The 17,715-nt window shown below is 41.4% G+C and overlaps 1 protein-coding gene across 1 annotated transcript in view; it reads left to right on the plus strand.

Annotated features, from left to right (window-relative positions):
- The first annotated feature begins 5,559 nt into the window (after nt 1-5,559).
- Nucleotides 5,560-17,715, plus strand: part of LOC126456880 (carbonic anhydrase-like) — a 78,601-nt gene continuing 66,445 nt past the window's right edge. The window contains exon 1 of the mRNA XM_050092701.1: nt 5,560-5,622. Coding sequence (XP_049948658.1) covers nt 5,568-5,622 — 55 coding nt within the window. The 5' untranslated portion in view covers nt 5,560-5,567. The remainder of the gene's footprint in view (nt 5,623-17,715) is intronic.

A 17,715-nucleotide genomic window follows, 5' to 3' on the forward strand; every position in this document is an offset into this window, starting at 1 on the left:
GATTTGTACGTAGATTGAGGCAACACACGATATATTACAACTTGACTATATCTCCAAATAAGACAGTGATAATGGCTTTCAAAGGAAAGAAGCTGATCAGATCGAAAATAATAATAAATGTAAAATTTTAAATCAAGTGTCCCACTTCATTTATCTAGAATGTTATATTAGTTTCAACTACAACAAAGACGTTCAGAAGAAGGATAATAAATGTCAAGCTATCGGCGGAACAATTGGAAGAACTTATGGGAGAAGAACAAGATAGGAGACACAAGTGAAATTTCTTAGTTATGGCTGGCCTTACTCTTTTGCATGGTTCCGAATCACAGTAACAGAAAGAGAAAAATAACGTATACAGGCAGCAGATATGAATTTCATAATATATGTAAGGGTCTATAATAAAACGGATAAAGTAAGGAATAAAGTGATCAGATCAGATTTAAAAATCTCTTCAGTTAATGACAAGATGCAATAGAGTAGAATGAAACTGAAGGATTGTGTTGAGAGAATGATAGGAAATAGATTGCCAAAAATAGTAATGAATTATCGGCCGACTACAAATGGAGAACTAAGTAGACCGTGTGGATGGATGATAAAGACCGGAACAGATGACTACGACATCTAATCCTTGGAAGTAGATTGTGATGATGATATCCAGGACATTAGAGTTTCAATGTTTCAAAACGATATCAACGTAATAAAAGCTTAAGGAAATACGCGTTATAAAAAAAGTGGACCATACGGAAGAACACAACATAAACATCTAAAGAATGTTAACAATATTACATTGAAGTACTAGGAGGTAAGATCAAACTGCCAATGAATAAGAAAAAGGATTTTTGTTACATCGAACACAAAAGTAAGACACAAGCGCTCCCTTGATTGTCGGTATGAGTGATTACTCGATCCCAAGCAAAGCAAGAAAATAGCCCAAAGTCCAAGATTCTACGCCAGAAAGCTCTGATTAGTCACGCAAACGTATGTATCCAAACATCTGACAATTCAACGTTAACTAAATTGTGAAATCGATAACTTCTAAGCTTTATTACCGACTCGTTGCGTTGTGCCGCAGATTTATTTCGCCATCGCTCAATAGCGACTGTGGCAGCAAACGAAGTGTCACCGTCGCCGAAGATGCGCCAGCATCAGTCGCGAGACGCTCAGACCTACGTTAAAGACGATCTTGGAGTTTCTATATGAGCAAGTACAATAACGGTATTTGGTAATCAGTTTATAGAAAACTGGATTTTGATGCCAATGTAAATGTACTGAAATAACTCATCATCCACCCAAACAGAATTTCAGTTGTCCGTGCTGGTGAGCTTTAAACTCGAGCTACGTAAAACTCGGTACCCGCATATTGAAAAACTTCATTCAGAATGTTATGTACCTGTTCTTATGCGCCACCTTCTACCTCTAAAATCTCATGAACGTTAATGCAAGGATCCATCATGCCGGAAGGACTTTTATCATCTCATTCTTCACAGTAAAACCCAATCGGGAATCGGGTACAAGATAAAATCTACAATATTCATAAATGGTAGTATTCAAATTCATGTCCTCACTGCTGGTGTGCAGTCATAATGAGCTTCCCGTAAGTAAATTGACGTGAGAGTAATTGACTATTTTTTAAAAAAAGTGGTTTATCATTGTTCATGTCGTTACTGTAATTGAATTCCATCATGCGGGAAGATATGGCAACACTAATACGTCTGATCTTAACAATAAACATACATTTAAAATAAAATAGTTGGAAACACATCAAAAGATGAAGAAATGTATGTGATACTCAGATGACGGTGTTCATTTGATTGTAGCTTGATTGTGTTTCTCTGCAGATGGTCAAACATAGACGATCTTGAGGGACATATTGAAAAACTAGAAATCCAGGGCGGTTTTATACAGTGACACACGATACGACAGTGATATTTGCATATAGAGTCATGACATTATGGGCGCGAACTGGATAAGACAGCTGGTTGAGGAAGCATTTTGAGGCTCGGTATAAAGGGGAACAATCTTGCCGCTCTTGTGAGATGGCTGGGGGCATATGGATGGGGTCTGCTGAAGAGGTTTAGAATGAAGTTAGGCTATACAAAGCAACTTACACGGAAAAAAAATTAGTGAATCTTGCAGTAGACCACAGTAACATTTACTCGGAACAGGTGGCCAACGTATTTTTTTGGAGATTATGGAGGCGTACAAATAGGTTTATACTCTGTAAGAGGGTAGTAATGTAATGTGCACAACATTCAGCAGTGAGTGTGGTACGTAGTTGGCTGCCAGGATGGAGTGCTGTATCGTTGGGGCAAATGGAGACAATTGAAGGTCGCTAGAGTAGCGGCTTTGCTGTATATTGGAAGTAGCCGGTGTGCGGTGGGCACAGCTACTATAATCGTTGGTGCTAGGTTTGAACTTAGTATTAAAATCAATAAGATTAACTTTCGAAAGCGGAGAAATAGGAAGATTTTGAAAACTACTAATGAAATTGTTGTGTACAAGGCGAGACAGCTGAGGCAGGGCACCCTAGATATATGACGAACTACTAAATATATCGAGTTGCGGTTTTCGCTAAGGTGTAGCGGACAGTGTCACAAATTTTCTTATGTAGAGACGCAATTTTTAACGTTTGTGCTACTGGAATATGAGGCCAACCCTTTTTAAGAGAACTACTCATTTCTTCTGTAAGCCTTCGCAGAGGATTTCAGTGACATAACATGTGTGGAACCTCATCAGATCGTAAAAACATAACAGAGATACAAATCTCTGTCCCGCCATCGGAATAATAGATCCTCTAATGTCTGTCCCACCGTGCGAAATCCAAATGGACACGTAACTCAGGTACATGATGAGCACAGCCTGTGGAATGTACACGTCATGCATGGGAAACACAGACCATGACAATTACATGCCATGACTATCACAGGTTATGACTGGCACATGTCATGAATGATCCAAGTCATTACAGACGCAGGCTGTCATGGTGGATGACGGATAGCTGGGAAGTCATGAAGCATTCTGGCTGTCATGGGCACAGACCATAACATATACAACGTTTGCGGGGTACATGACGTGAACTGGTCCTTAGATGTACAGGCTATGATAATCATGGATCATTTGTAAGTAGTCTGTTTAGATTTTTATGTTGGTAACGTCACGTAGCGCTCTGTATGAAAATCACTGGCTGTGCTGCGTGCAGTCTGTGGTTGGTTGGCATTGTTGGAATATTCGCTATTGTAGTGTTGGGCAGTTGGATGTGAAGACCGCGTAGCGTTGCGCAGTTGGAGGTGAGCCACCAGCAGTGGTGGATGCGGGGAGAGAGATGGCAGAATTTTGGGAGCGGATGATCTGGACGTGTGTTCACCAGAAAGAGTAAATTTGTAAGATTGGTATCATGAACTGATATATATATATATATATATATATATATATATATATATATATATATATGATGACTTTTGAATATTATTAAAGTAAATACATTGTTTGTTCTCTATCAAAATCTTTCATTTGCTAACTATGCCTATCAGTAGTTAGTGCCTTCAGTAGTTAGAATCTTTTATTTAGCTGGCAGTATTGGTGCCCGCTGAATTGCAGTAGTTCGAGTAACGAAGATTTTTGTGAGGTAAGTGATTCATGAAAGGTATAGGTTATTGTTAGTCAGGGCCATTCTTTTATAGGGATTATTGAAAGTCAGATTGCGTCGCGCTGAAAATATTGTGTGTCAGTTTAGTGTTGCTCAGAATAAGTAAAGATAGAAACGTCTGAGTAGTTCAGTTCTGCCCAGCTGTTTGAAAATCAAATAACGTAAGATGTTTATCAGCACAGTAATTCATAAATTTTTCTAAAGGGAGGTTTCACATTTACTAGCACGGGCCACGACAATTACAAGTATTGCATGACAGGCACGGCCATGACAAGTAATGGTGGTGACAAGTGCAGGCCATGACTGTCGCGGACCATAAGAACCGCATTTCACGCTTAACAAGCAAATACGGTGCATGACAGCCCGTGACAAGGACAGTTAATGATAAGTTCAGACTATGACAAGCGCAGGACATAGCAAGTGCAGGCTATGCATGAAAGGTACAGGCCATTGTCGGTCCAAGTCATGAAAATCATGATCCATGACTAACACTTCCCACGAGTAGCACAAACCATAAGAAGCACTGGTCATTACTGGCAGAGACCATTACAGATTCAGGTCATGTAGGATGCAGTAGTTATGCATGTTGTGATGGGCACAGAGTACAGTACGCATATGTCATGAAAGATTCAGGCTATGAGAGGCTCAGGCCATCATGGGTGCCGGCCATGGAAATCAGAGACCATTCCGAGCACAGGCTATGACAAACACAGGCCATGCGTGACTGGCGTAGGACGCGACAGTCACAGCCCATGACAGACACTGGCATTGAGATGTGGTTTTACTGACGAATGTCGAAAATTAGGTGGATTAATAAAGAGCAAGGAGGTTCTCCCGATAATCGGTGAGGAAAGGTATATATGGAAAATACTGACAAGAAGAAGAGGATGGTATGACATCTGTTAAGACATCAGTGAATAACTTTCACAAACTACAGAGAGTTGTAGAGGATAAAAACTGTAGAGGAAGACAGAGATTGGGATACATCCAGCAAATAATTGAGGGCATATGTTGCAAGTGCTACTATGAGATGAATAGGCTGGCACAGGACAGGAAATCATGGCACACTCCATCAAACCAGTCAGAATAATGATGACTCGAAACAAAGCTATGATTGGAAAAGACCATGAAAAGTACAGGATGTGCATGACAAGAACATGCCATGACAAGCACACGCCATGAGAAGGTTATGCGTGGCAGGCTTAGACCACGATGGGTGCAGGCCATCACGATCTCAGGCCATGGCTAGGCCATACTGGCCAAGACAAGAATTGGCCATGGAGGAGGAGAAGGCCAGTACAGGAGTAGGAGAAATCGTAATGAGGGTAGAAAGGTTACCTATCTCACGAACTGAATCCCTGGCCGCAGCTTAGGCAAGCTACTGCATGAAGGGGAGTTGTAAATTCTTGGGCCGCTTTTTCATATTACGATGTACGCCTTTACCTAACGAAACACGTAGTTCTGACCAATAGCGCTCGCATGAAAGGTTGTAGGGGAGGGGCGGCTTGTAAGTATGTTGCAGTTCCGCCCTGTTTACCTGAGAATCAGGTGTGGCCGTAGCACACGGGTATGGACCCCCTGGCTCTGGTCTTTTAGGATAGCTACTGTCAAGCCATTAAAATTATATCAGTTTCAAAAAATTGAATCAAACTATTACAAGAAACATACTCACCAATACTCACACCATACAAGCAATTTTCCCACTGCTCAATAGAAATTTAGTGCAGTATGTTAGTTGCGACTTAAAAACGAAGAGATAGCGCCATATGTTTGAAGACAGCTTTTGCCAAGTGTTCGGACTGGTTTCCTATCTGCTTCGTGTTGGCTATCTGTACCGAAGGGGGGAGGCAGGAGGGGCAGAGGGGAAGTTAGCAGTGTATATAGCGCTTTAGCTGCGCTTTCCGAACAGGAGAACTGCAGGATGAAGTGCGTAACAAGTGTAATCGTATTTGCTGTGTTATACTGCGCCTGGTCAGGTACGTAAATACATATTTCTTTCTCAATGATTCCTGAAAATGTTTACTGTATAGCCCGCTACAATTCAACAATAGACTTACTGCTTTCCACTCTCGACAACTCAGTTTCTATTTAGTTTTGTTTGTATTTATAAATACGTTTATAGTGACAGTAACTATTCACTATCTGTTGGTTCTTTTCGTCAGTTTCATTTCTGCAACGTGTTTGGAAGTACGTATAACGCTTGATAACAGCACAGAAATAAAAACAATTAGACCAATTGATGGTGATTAGTTGAAAGACATTACAGCAATTAAGATACACTTATTTTCTACTTGTTTCATTAATTATTTATTTAGCCTATTATTTAGCACTGTTACTAACTAATAACCAGAAAACTGTATCGCGAATATAAATAATTAGTGGTAAATAACAATGTTTTCGAGACAATAACTTTTTAGCAAGTGCTCACAGCGAAATCGACAGAGGAAAGTATCATAAAGAAAGTTTAAAACAAGTTAGCTGGGAATTTGATCTCGTATTTCAGTAGCAAGCGCGTTAACGACAGTAGTTTCTTAAAAATACAGCCGACATTTCTGCACATTTATACAGAAAACTCTTTTAAATAGCAGTAGAATAACAGATAAGTAAAGACGAAAAAATGTGCAATACTTCATTTATTTACGATAGTAACCCACCTGTCGATTACTCTATCATAAGGCCCTCTCCCACCGGAGTCAGTTCTTATATTTCGTCAATGCAATCAGGTACCTAATCCAACTTCCTTGAGTCAAATACTAAAAAAATATTGACTGAAACTATAGCTGTGGAAACGCTATGGAAGATGTGCAGTAGTTTCTGTTAGTTTTGCTGTTTTCGTAGCTATAGGCAAATTAAGGAGACCAAGAAATGAATCACGGTTGCCATCTTTGACTTCAAACACTGTAATTTTTTCTCCTTGTTTAGTATGTTTAAATTCGAAAATATGTTAGGTACTAAATAAAGTGATATCACGGAAATCACCAACAACTCCTATAATAATGTGTATTTGTGGACGGACAGAAAGTTTCGGTCAAGGGACCATCTTCAGGCCACGGGTGAATGTAAAATCAGATTGAGAAATGGTTCCTTGTCGTCATAAACATAATTATTGTTGGTTGTCACTTGTAAATGCAACAGTTATCTTAAACATTTATCCATGAGCCATGTATAAGATGGTGGATTCACGTACAGGTGGCAGATCCTGGAATCGATGAGAGTTGTTGATAGACGCCAAGAAACCTGATGTTATGTTCATCCGTGACTTGAAGATGATCTCTTGATCGAAACTGTTTGTCCGTGAGTAAATACGGATTACAGCTTGTAGCACTGCCTACAGAAAATACTAACTGCAGGGCTGGTAAACATATCGCTGGCCTGTTGTAATATAATGCAGCGAGGCAAGAAACTGGACTGGTATTCAGAAGGACAGAGGTTCAAAAACTCGTTGCTCAGTACTTGGGCTCCGACCATTGTAGACGTCGCAGTAGCGACTGTTTCCAGCAACATCAAACAAAAACTCAGTCGACACAAATTCAATAACAACGGACAGTGTAAGCCAAAATTTTAAAAAGTCACAGGTATGGAGTACGCGGTAACATAAATCTTTGGCCAAAAACACGTCTAACAGGCACTTACCTGTGAGGAGAGAGAGAGAGAGAGAGATAGAGCGTGATTTAAGCAAACTAACTGCCGACTCCAGCATCGCATTTCAGGCAAGAATTCCTAGGAAAATGTAATATCACACGTAGTAGCAAAAGTAGAAGTAGTGTACCGTCGACAACGAGATCATTAGAGACAGGGCACGAGTTCAGATTAGGAATTGATGGGGAAGGAAATCGGCCGTGCCCTTTTAAAGCAACCATCCCGGCGTTTGCCTGAACGATTTCGGGAAACTGCGGAAATCCTAAATCAGGATGGCCGAACGCGGGTTTGAACCGTCGTCCTCCCGAATGCGAGTCCAGCGTACCAACCACTCTGCCACCTCGCTCTGTCTGACATATTTGGATAACGTCCTTGGGATATAGCGGAAATATTTCTTCCTTCTTTTGCCTTCTTATCCGTCCTCAACATGATAAGGTCATGAAGGAGATAGTAAGCCGTTTTCCTTGTCCTCCAGTTAATTAGCTACGTCCTTCGATAAGAGGGGCTTTTTGGCACAGTTTACCAACGAAAGCATTCGACTTGCTTTTCATGCAGGAACAATCCCAGTAAATGTACTTCCATAACTACCTCAGGGTAGATGCCAGAGGGTGCTTCTACTGCTACTATCATTCTTCTTGGACTAGTGAAATGATTACAGAGAAATCTTTTGTGTTTTTGTTAAATCTAGTAAAGATTTATGTCTGCACGTGATGATGGCGAGAACTAGGACATGTGGTTGACGGTGTGCCTTACAGTGCTAGGTTTTTCAGTCTTCTCAGTAAATTTTCAAAGGAATCTGAGGCGAGCTGAGTGCTTGCAGGCCCGCTGGTGTCACGTAATTTCTCCACTAATATCACTCAGAGCCCAGCACAGAAAATCGTTTATGCTCTATGGTTACTCACACATGGGAGCTCTACTTACTTCTGAAAGTAATTTAAAAGTTCGTTGCGCTCCTTACAACGACACTTCTGGCGTTCTACATCTTCAGTTAATCTACGTCTCTGTGTAAACACCACAAACTGCCTCGCAGTGTATGTTCATGGATACCTATGGTAACTCTACCACGCCCTCGTTTTCGTGGTGCGTCCCTATGTCTTCTCATGAAAGATAATTTTTCTGATTTTCCTGCCGTGATCATTTTGTGAGATGTGTGTCGGGAGAAAGTATCAGCTCTTGCTTGCTGTGTGTCATCGCCAACTGCTTCAGTTCCTTGCACTTCAGTTTATGTCTCTGTAATTATAGGAACACAATTTTTTTTCTAGATGGGCGCCTATCAAATTCTTCATCTTTGATTCTTGTATCTATTACGTTCCAACTTTCTATTTTCAACTAATCTTTGATTCCAAATTGTTTATCCTTTTTCCTCACCTTTGACGTCATCACAAACTTCGTCTGGCTTCTGTTCTGAAGTTTATGAGTAATATAAAGATTTATATGGACTTGATACCAGTCTTCCCACAACTCCCAACCTGCGAAATGAGAAACTCAATTGTCCTGGTTACTATAAATTACTACGGCGGGGAAAGTAAATAAAAATAAAATAATGGAAGGACGGGCTCAGAAGCTTCGGAGTTGCTTGACTCACCCATTGGTTCCTGTGAGTAGAGAAGGATTATTATAGGAGAGGTACTGGAAGAGAAGTCAATATAGAACAAACGTTATCCGGCTCCTCATCGGAGACCTGTCCATCATTGGTGACACAACCAGTAGTAATGCTACGGCCAGTTTAAATTTCAGATGCAAGCACGCAAACGTCTTCACCCACAAGGACAGTGCTACGTTAATGTGGTCTGGACTGAGGACACCCACAGAATGAAAAAACACGCTGCAGTCAATTACCATTTGACAGAGGCCAAGAAACGCCTGACTGAAAGCATGTGAGTCTATAACCAGTTGATGTAGCTGAAACCCCGGGTGTTTAATAAGTCATATGAGCGTGTGTGTGTTTGCCCGCATGCATGTTCAACATCTACTCCTAAAGCACTGGATCAATTTCAACCAAACTTGGTACACATATCCCTTAACGTCAGGTGACAATCGCTCTCTATGTAAGCACCCCCTGTGTATCATACTTCAGGGGATATGATGTTATAAACAATGAGATGCGAAAAAGCTGCTGCATTTTCCATGAGATTTAAATTTATTTCTTCTTTGGTGTTAACTCGATGCCAACGCATTTTGCAGACAGTATCCACAAATACCGCTGAATGTTCCTGCAATATTACGTCATAGCATGAGAGATCAGAAGCTAAGACGCCACACACACTGAAATGAATGAAAAACTGCCACAACATGCATTACGTTTAAATTAACTGCTTCTTTGCTGCTGAATCTATTCGCAACATATTTCACAGACGGTGTCGACATATGCCGCTTAATGTACCTCCATAAATATATCCGCACACGGCATATACTTCAAGACATACACTATATGAAGTATCCGGACACCTGGCTGAAAATGACTTACAAGTTCGTGGCACCCTGCATCGGTAATGCTGGAATTCAGTATGGTGTTGGCCGACCCTTAGCCACTCTCGCAGGGTACGTTCAATCAGGTGCTGGAAGGTTTCTTGGGGAATGGCAGCCCGTTCTTCACGGATCGCTGCGCTGAGGAAAGCTATCGATGTCGGTAGATGAGGCCTAGCACGATGTCGGGGTTCCAAAACGTCCCAAAGATGTCTATAGGATTCGGGTCAGGGCTCCGTGCAGGCCAGTCCATTACAGGGATGTTACTGTCGTGTAACTACTCCGCCACAGGTCGTGCATTATGAATGGGTGCTCGATCGCGTTGAACGATGCAGTCGCCATCCCCCAATTGCTCTTGAACAGTGGGAAACAAGAAAGTGCTTAAAACATAGATGTATGCCTGTGCTGTGATAGAGCCACGCAAAACAACGAGTGATGCAAGCCCCCTCCCCGAAAAATACGACCACACCATAACACCACCGCCTCCATATTTTTCTGATGACATTACACACGCTGCCAGATGACGTTCACCGGGCGTTTGCCATATCCACACCTTACCATCGGATCGCCACATTGTGTACCGTGATTTGTCCCTCCACGTAACGTTTTTCCACTGTTCAATCGTCCAATGTTTACGCCCCTTACACCAAACGGGGCGTCGTTTGACATTTACCGGCGTGATGTGTGGCTTATGAGCAGCCGCTCGACCATGAGATCCAAGTTTCCTCACCTCCCGCCTGTCATAGCCCTTGCAGAGGGTCCTGATGCAGTTTGGAATTCCTGTCTAATGGTCTAGATAGATGTCTGTCTACCATACATTACGACCCCCTTCAACTGTCGGCGGTCTGTGTCAGTCAACAGACGAGGTCGGCCTGTACGCATTTGTGCTGTACTTGTCCCTTCTCGCTTCCATTTCACTATCACATCGGAAACAGTGGACCTAGGGATGTTTAGGAGTGTGGAAATCTCGTATGACACAAGTGACACCCAGCCAACAGACCACGTGAGTTCCGCGGAGAGCCCCATTCTGCTCTCTCACGATGTCTAATGACTACTGAGGTCGCTGATATGGAGTACCTGGCAGTAGGTGGCAGCACAATGCACCTAATGTGCAAAATGTATGTTTTTGGGGTTGTCCGGATACTTTTGAGCGCATAGTGTATTACATCACAAACAACGAAATGTGCGAAAAAAATGTCGCGTTATGTGAATTAAATTTTAATACATTTATTGTTTAGTGCTAAGACACTCCTAAGTCGAATCAACTAGAGGAAATCTCTGACTCCCTTCAGCACTTTTGACAGCTTTGTACTGCGAAGCGGAGAAGGGCGTAGGCGAAAACAATAGCCATCTACAGAGCTATGAATAGGCCTTAGAGACGTTTACAAAATCGCGTTGTAGCCACGAGAAGCATCTGCACCCGGCGTTCACAAAGTGCCTGGAATACTGTACTTATATATTCGTACATTATTCATATTTCTCGGTACGATTGTTTCATTATTTGGAAAGGGTTTCCACGAATACATAAATATGAATTTTTTTCCTATTTTACACTATAACAGAGCTCATTTTTGTTTTCGTTTCTAATAGAAAGATGGAAAAATGAATAACGGAGCAATGTCAGGTTTGTCAGCTAACACACTATTCATAGATCTATTTTGGTCATCTACACACAACAAATATATTTAAGACATAGCTCTCACACGGCATGGAAAGGAACTACTATGCGCTAAGGTACGAGTACAAAATACTGACAGCTCCTCGAGATACGCAGCCCACAATGCCATACGACTCCTCGGGGACATTTTTTACGTTAGTTAGTTAGCTGAAAGTTAGCCTCCACTTAACAGTTGAGCGTGTCAGAAACGGTGCACGACGTGCTGTTTATCTGCCGAAAACGTAGTATTATGCCCTTGTTAAAACGACGAGGAAGTTCGATATACACGGGCACGTTCAAGGAACGAAGCCACATTCAGTGACACGTGATTCTCAGTTTGACGGTCGACGTGTGTAGTAACATAAATGAAGGATATAACTCAGCATGGTGTCATCTTAGAGTATGAAACTGTCTAAACTGTTCGGCAATGCCGTTTTTCAAAATTCTTGCACTTCAATGTTTCGAAGGCGCTGCTGATTTTGTCTCCAGGTGGCTCTTCTTGAGCTACAGGCCACTCTCTAAATGAGTATCACATCCTGGAAACGACGTAGATTATAGGAGAGCAATTAATGTCTTAGTAAAATGCTATCCATAATAAATACAAGATGAGAATTACGAATACACTGCATTGCTATGGATGCACCCGTGATTTCATCAGTAGTTGGAATATTTTTTACTATAAATCAACATCTAATCGGCTAGTATTGCTGTGTTTCATATCAAGAGTGAAGCTGGAAATCGTTCCAAGTGCTATTTTCTTTCAGAAACGCGCCTTCAGTGTTATTTTGTTTTCGGAGCTCTATTGCATCTCCCTTCACTTGTTCCAAGTGTCAGAAAATGACGGAAGTATTTGAAACATTCATTATTAGAAGGTGCATAGTCTTTGTGCTAAGCAGTGCTTCCCTCACGAGTTCCAAATGCTTTTCCAATCCATACAACTGACTTAATTGTAGCCGTGTATGATCTGAAAATGCAGTATGATCAAAGTCTCTCACAATTAAGCATCCCAAACAGCTATTAAAAGTCCTTACTCTGAAACATAAGAATCGATAAATGATAACGCATTCAAAAGAGGAAAAATCGTAGCGGATCTATGCCAAGCCATACTTCGGACGACAACCAGGCATTTTTATCAGTTGTAAAATATAAAGTCCTGTACACGATGCTGCCCATTCTGCCTCACCTACACTGGGCGTTTCACAAGAAACTTCTCGACATCTGACACCAAGAATGAAGCTATCTTAGATGCAGCAGTCAATACTGATGGACATTGTCATGGAGTAATTTTATTATCCTGCTGTATAAAAAAAGTGACATATAGGAGAAAATGTTTCTGTAGATTACTGTTCTTCTACTTAAAATATCTCTGCCTTATTGCTGTATTTGTATTATCACAAATAAAAGTGACGTCTCCGTATCAATGTCGCGAAGAACAAAAATTCCCTTACCAACACTTAGAACCTGTCAGTTTCCTGGTATTGCACGTAGAACGTTAGTGATAAATTATTTATTTTCTAATTCGTATCATTACCTGCCCCCCCCCCCCCCATGAACCATGGACCTTGCCGTTGGTGGGGAGGCTTGCGTGCCTCAACGATACAGATAGCCGTACCGTAGGTGCAACCACAACGGAGGGGTATCTGCTGAGAGGCCAGACAAACGTGTGGTTCCTGAAGAGGGGCAGCAGCCTTTTCAGTAGTTGCAGGGGCAACAGTCAGGTTGATTGACTGATCTGGCCTTCTAATAATAACCAAAACGGCCTTGCTGTGCTGGTACTGCGAACGGCTGAAAGCAAGATGAAACTACAGCCATAATTTTTCCCGAGGGCATGCAACTTTACTGTATGGTTAAATGATGATGGCGTCCTCTTGGGTAAAATATTCCGGAGGTGAAATAATCCCCATACGGATCTCCGGGCGGGGACTACTCAAGAGGACGTCGTTATCAGGAGAAAGAAAACTGGCGTTCTACGGATCGGCGCGTGGAATGTCGGATCCCTTAATCGGGCAGGTAGGTTAGAAAATTTAAAAAGGGAAATGGATAGGTTAAAGTTAGATATAGTGGGAATTAGTGAAGTTCGGTGGCAGGAGGAACAAGACTTCTGGTCAGGTGACTACAGGGTTATAAACACAAAGTCAAATAGGGGTAAAGCAGGAGTAGGTTTAATAATGAATAGGAAAATAGGAATGCTGGTAAGCTACTACAAACAGCATAGTGAATGCATTATTGTGGCCAAGATAGATACGAAGCCCACACCTACTACAGTAGTACAAATTTATATGCCAACTAGCTCTGCAGATGATGAAGAAATTGAAGAAATGTATGATGAAATAAAAGAAATTATTCAGGTAGTGAAGGGAGACGAAAATTTAATAGTCATGGGTGACTGGAATTCGAGTGCAGGAAAAGGGAGAGAAGGAAACATAGTGGGTGAATATGGATTGGGGCTAAGAAATGAAAGACGAAGCCGCCTGGTAGAATTTTGCACAGAGTATAACTTAATCATAGCTAACACTTGGTTTAAGAATCATGACAGAAGGTTGTATACATGGAAGAACCCTGGAGATACTAAAAGGTATCAGATGGATTATATAATGGCAAGACAGAGATTTAGGAACCAGGTTCTAAATTCTAAGACATTTCCAGGGGCAGATGTGGACTCTGATCACAATCTATTGGTTATGACCTGTAGATTAAAACTGAAGAAACTGCAAAAAGGTGGGAATTTAAGGAGATGGGACCTGGATAAACTGACTAAACCAGAGGTTGTACAGAGTTTCAGGGAGAGCATAAGGGAACAATTGACAGGAATGGGGGAAAGAAATACAGTAGAAGAAGAATGGGTAGCTTTGAGGGATGAAGTAGTGAAGGCAGCAGAGGACCAAGTAGGTAAAAAGACGAGGGCTAGTAGAAATTCTTGGGTAACAGAAGAAATATCGAATTTAATTGATGATAAAAGAAAATATAAAAATGCAGTAAATGAAGCAGACAAAAAGGAATACAAACGTCTAAAAAATGAGATCGACAGGAAGTGCAAAATGGCTAAGCAGGGATGGCTAGAGGACAAATGTAAGGTTGTAGAGGCTTATCTCACTAGGGGTAAGATAGATACTGCCTACCCGGAAAATTAAAGAGACTTTTGGAGATAAGAGAACCACTTGTATGAACATCAAGAGCTCAATTTGAAACCCAGTTCTAAGCAAAGAAGGGTAGGTAGAAAGGTAAAAGGAGTATATAGGGGGTCTATACAAGGGCGATGTACTTGAGGACAATATTGCGGAAATGGAAGAGGATGTAGATGAAGATGAAATGGGAGATACGATACTGCGTGAAGAGTTTGACACTGCACTGAAAGACCTAAGTCGAAACAAGGCCCCCGGAGTAGACAACATTCCATTGGAACTATTGACGGCCTTGGGAGAGCCAGTCCTGACAAAACTCTACCATCTGGTGAGCAAGATGTATGAAACAGGCGAAATACGCTCAGAATTCAAGAAGAATATAATAATTCCAATCCCAAAGAAAGCAGGTGTTGACAGATGTGAAAATTACCGAACAATCAGTTTAATAAGCCACAGTTGCAAAATACTAACACGAATTCTTTACAGACGAATGGAAAAACTAGTAGAGGTCGACCTCGGGGAAGATCAGTTTGGATTCCGTAGAAATACTGGAACACGTGAGGCAATACTGACCTTAAGACTTATCTTAGAAGAAAGATTAAGGAAAGACAAACCTACGTTTCTAGCATTTCTAGACTTAGAGAGAGCTTTTGACAATGTTGACTGGAATACTCTCTTTCTAATTCTACAGGTGGCAGGGGTAAAATAGAGGGAGCGAAAGGCTATTTGCAATTTGTACAGAAAGCAGATGGCAGTTATAAGAGTCGAGGGACATGAAAGGGAAGCAGTGGTTGGGAAGGGAGTAAGACAGGGTTGTAGCCTCTCCCCGATGTTATTCAATCTGTATATTGAGCAAGCAGTAAGGGAAACAAAAGAAAAATTCGGACTAGGTATTAAAATCCATGGAGAAGAAATAAAAACTTTGAGGTTCAAATGGCTCTGAGCACTATGGGACTTAACTACTGTGGTCATCAGTCCCCCAGAACTTAGAACTACTTAAACCTAACTAACCTAAGGACATCACACACATCCATGCCGTAGCAGTCGCTCGGTTCCGGACTGCGCGCCTAGAACCGCTAGACCACCGCGGCCGGCCTTTGAGGTTCGCCGAGAGACATTGTAATTCTGTCAGAGACAGCAAAGAACTTGGAAGAACAGTTGAATGGATATAAGATGAACATCAACAAAAGCAAAACGAGGATAATAGAATGTAGTCGAATTAAGTCGGGTGATGCTGAGGGAATTAGATTAGGAAATGAGACACTTAAAGTAGTAAAGGAGTTTTGCTATTTGGGGAGCAAAATAACTGATGATGGTCGAAGTAGAGAGGATATAAAATGTAGACTGGCAATGGCAAGGAAGGCGTTTCTGAAGAAGAGAAATTTGTTATCATCGAGTATAGATTTAAGTGTCAGGAAGTCATTTCTGAAGGTATTTGTATGGAGTGTAGCCATGTATGGAAGTGAAACAAGGACGGTAAATAGTTTGGGCAAGAAGAGAATAGAAGCTTTCGAAATGTGGGGCTACAGAAGAATGCTGAAGATTAGATGGGTAGATCACATAACTAATGAGGAAGTATTGAATAGGATTGGGGAGAAGAGAAGTTTGTGGCACAACTTGACCAGAAGAAGGGATCAGTTGGTAGGACATGTTCTGAGGCATCAAGGGACCACCAATTTAGTATTGGAGGGCAGCGTGGAGGGTAAAAATCGTAGGGGGAGACCAAGAGATGAATACACTAAGCAGATTCAGAAGGATGTAGGTTGCAGTAGGTACTGGGAGATGAAGAAGCTTGCACAGGATAGAGTAGCATGGAGAGCTGTATCAAACCAGTCTCAGGGCTGAAGACCACAACAACAACAATCATTACCTGTTGCAGCCATGAGATGTTCACCATAATTCTGTGGAATCAGAATACTTTCTCAATTTTTAGGATTCTGTACTTCATTCGGCGAAAAAGGAACCCTTGCAGCATCACTTTTTTGTCCCTCTCTGCCTATCTACCTGCCTGTTAAACTATTCAAAACACTTTTCCTCAGGAACTGGTAAACATATCAAATTGAAACGTAAGTCGCATACAAAGGTCTGCGCTCCTTCAGCTGTTAAAAAATTGAAGCTTCTACGTCAACGCGGTCATACAATACGGCCATTTATGTCAAATATACGACCACGTGTGGCACACATTTTGATACCCTCAAGTTCACTTATCAAAACGTATAGGGCAATTCCTGTTGAGCCAGAAACATGAAATTTGGCGAGAATCAAGCGTCACTCTACAAATAAAGGAAAAAAATCCGAAAACTGTTAATTTGTAATTATATTACACGAAAAAAGATATTTTATGCTATTCCTTTAAGTCATGGAATTCCCGGGATCGATGTGATACCAGTAACAATCACAGGCAATAATCATAGAAATTCTCGATTCCCAGGATGGATGAACACATAGTGAAATTTGTACGGAACCCTCGGTGGACGTGTTCTACTGGTACTTATCCGAAGTTTTTGGAGACAAATAAATTGTGCACAAGAAGAGGTTGTTGTTGTTGTGGTCTTCAGTCCTGAGACTGGTTTGATGCAGCTCTCCATGCTACTCTATACTGTGCAAGCTTCTTCATCTCCCAGTACTTACTGCAGCCTACGTCCTTCTGAATCTGCTTAGTGTATTCATCTCTTGGTCTCCCTCTACGATTTTTATCCTCCACGCTGCCCTCCAATACTAAATTGGTGATCCCTTGATGCCTTAGAACATGTCCTACCAACCGATCCCTTCTCCTAGTCAAGTTGTACCACATACTCCTGTTCTCCCCAATCCTATTCAATACCTCCCCATTAGTTATATGATCTACCCATCTAATCTTCAGCATTCTTCTGTAGCACCACATTTCGAAAGCTTCTATTCTCTTCTTGTCCAAACTATTTATCGTCCATGTTTCACTTCCATACATGGCTACACTCCATACAAATATTTTCAGAAACGACTTCCTGACACTTAAATCTATACTCGATGTTAACAAATTTCTCTTCTTCAGAAACGCTTTCCTTGCCATTGCCAGTCTACATTTTATATCCTCTCTACTTCGACCATCATCAGTTATTTTGTTTCCCACATAGCAAGACTCCTTTACTACTTTAAGTGTCTCATTTGCTAATCTAATTCCTTCAGCATCACCCGACTTAATTCGA

This window comes from Schistocerca serialis, chromosome 2, assembly GCF_023864345.2.
Source record: "Schistocerca serialis cubense isolate TAMUIC-IGC-003099 chromosome 2, iqSchSeri2.2, whole genome shotgun sequence".
In the NCBI taxonomy this organism is placed as follows: Eukaryota; Metazoa; Arthropoda; class Insecta; order Orthoptera; family Acrididae; genus Schistocerca; species Schistocerca serialis.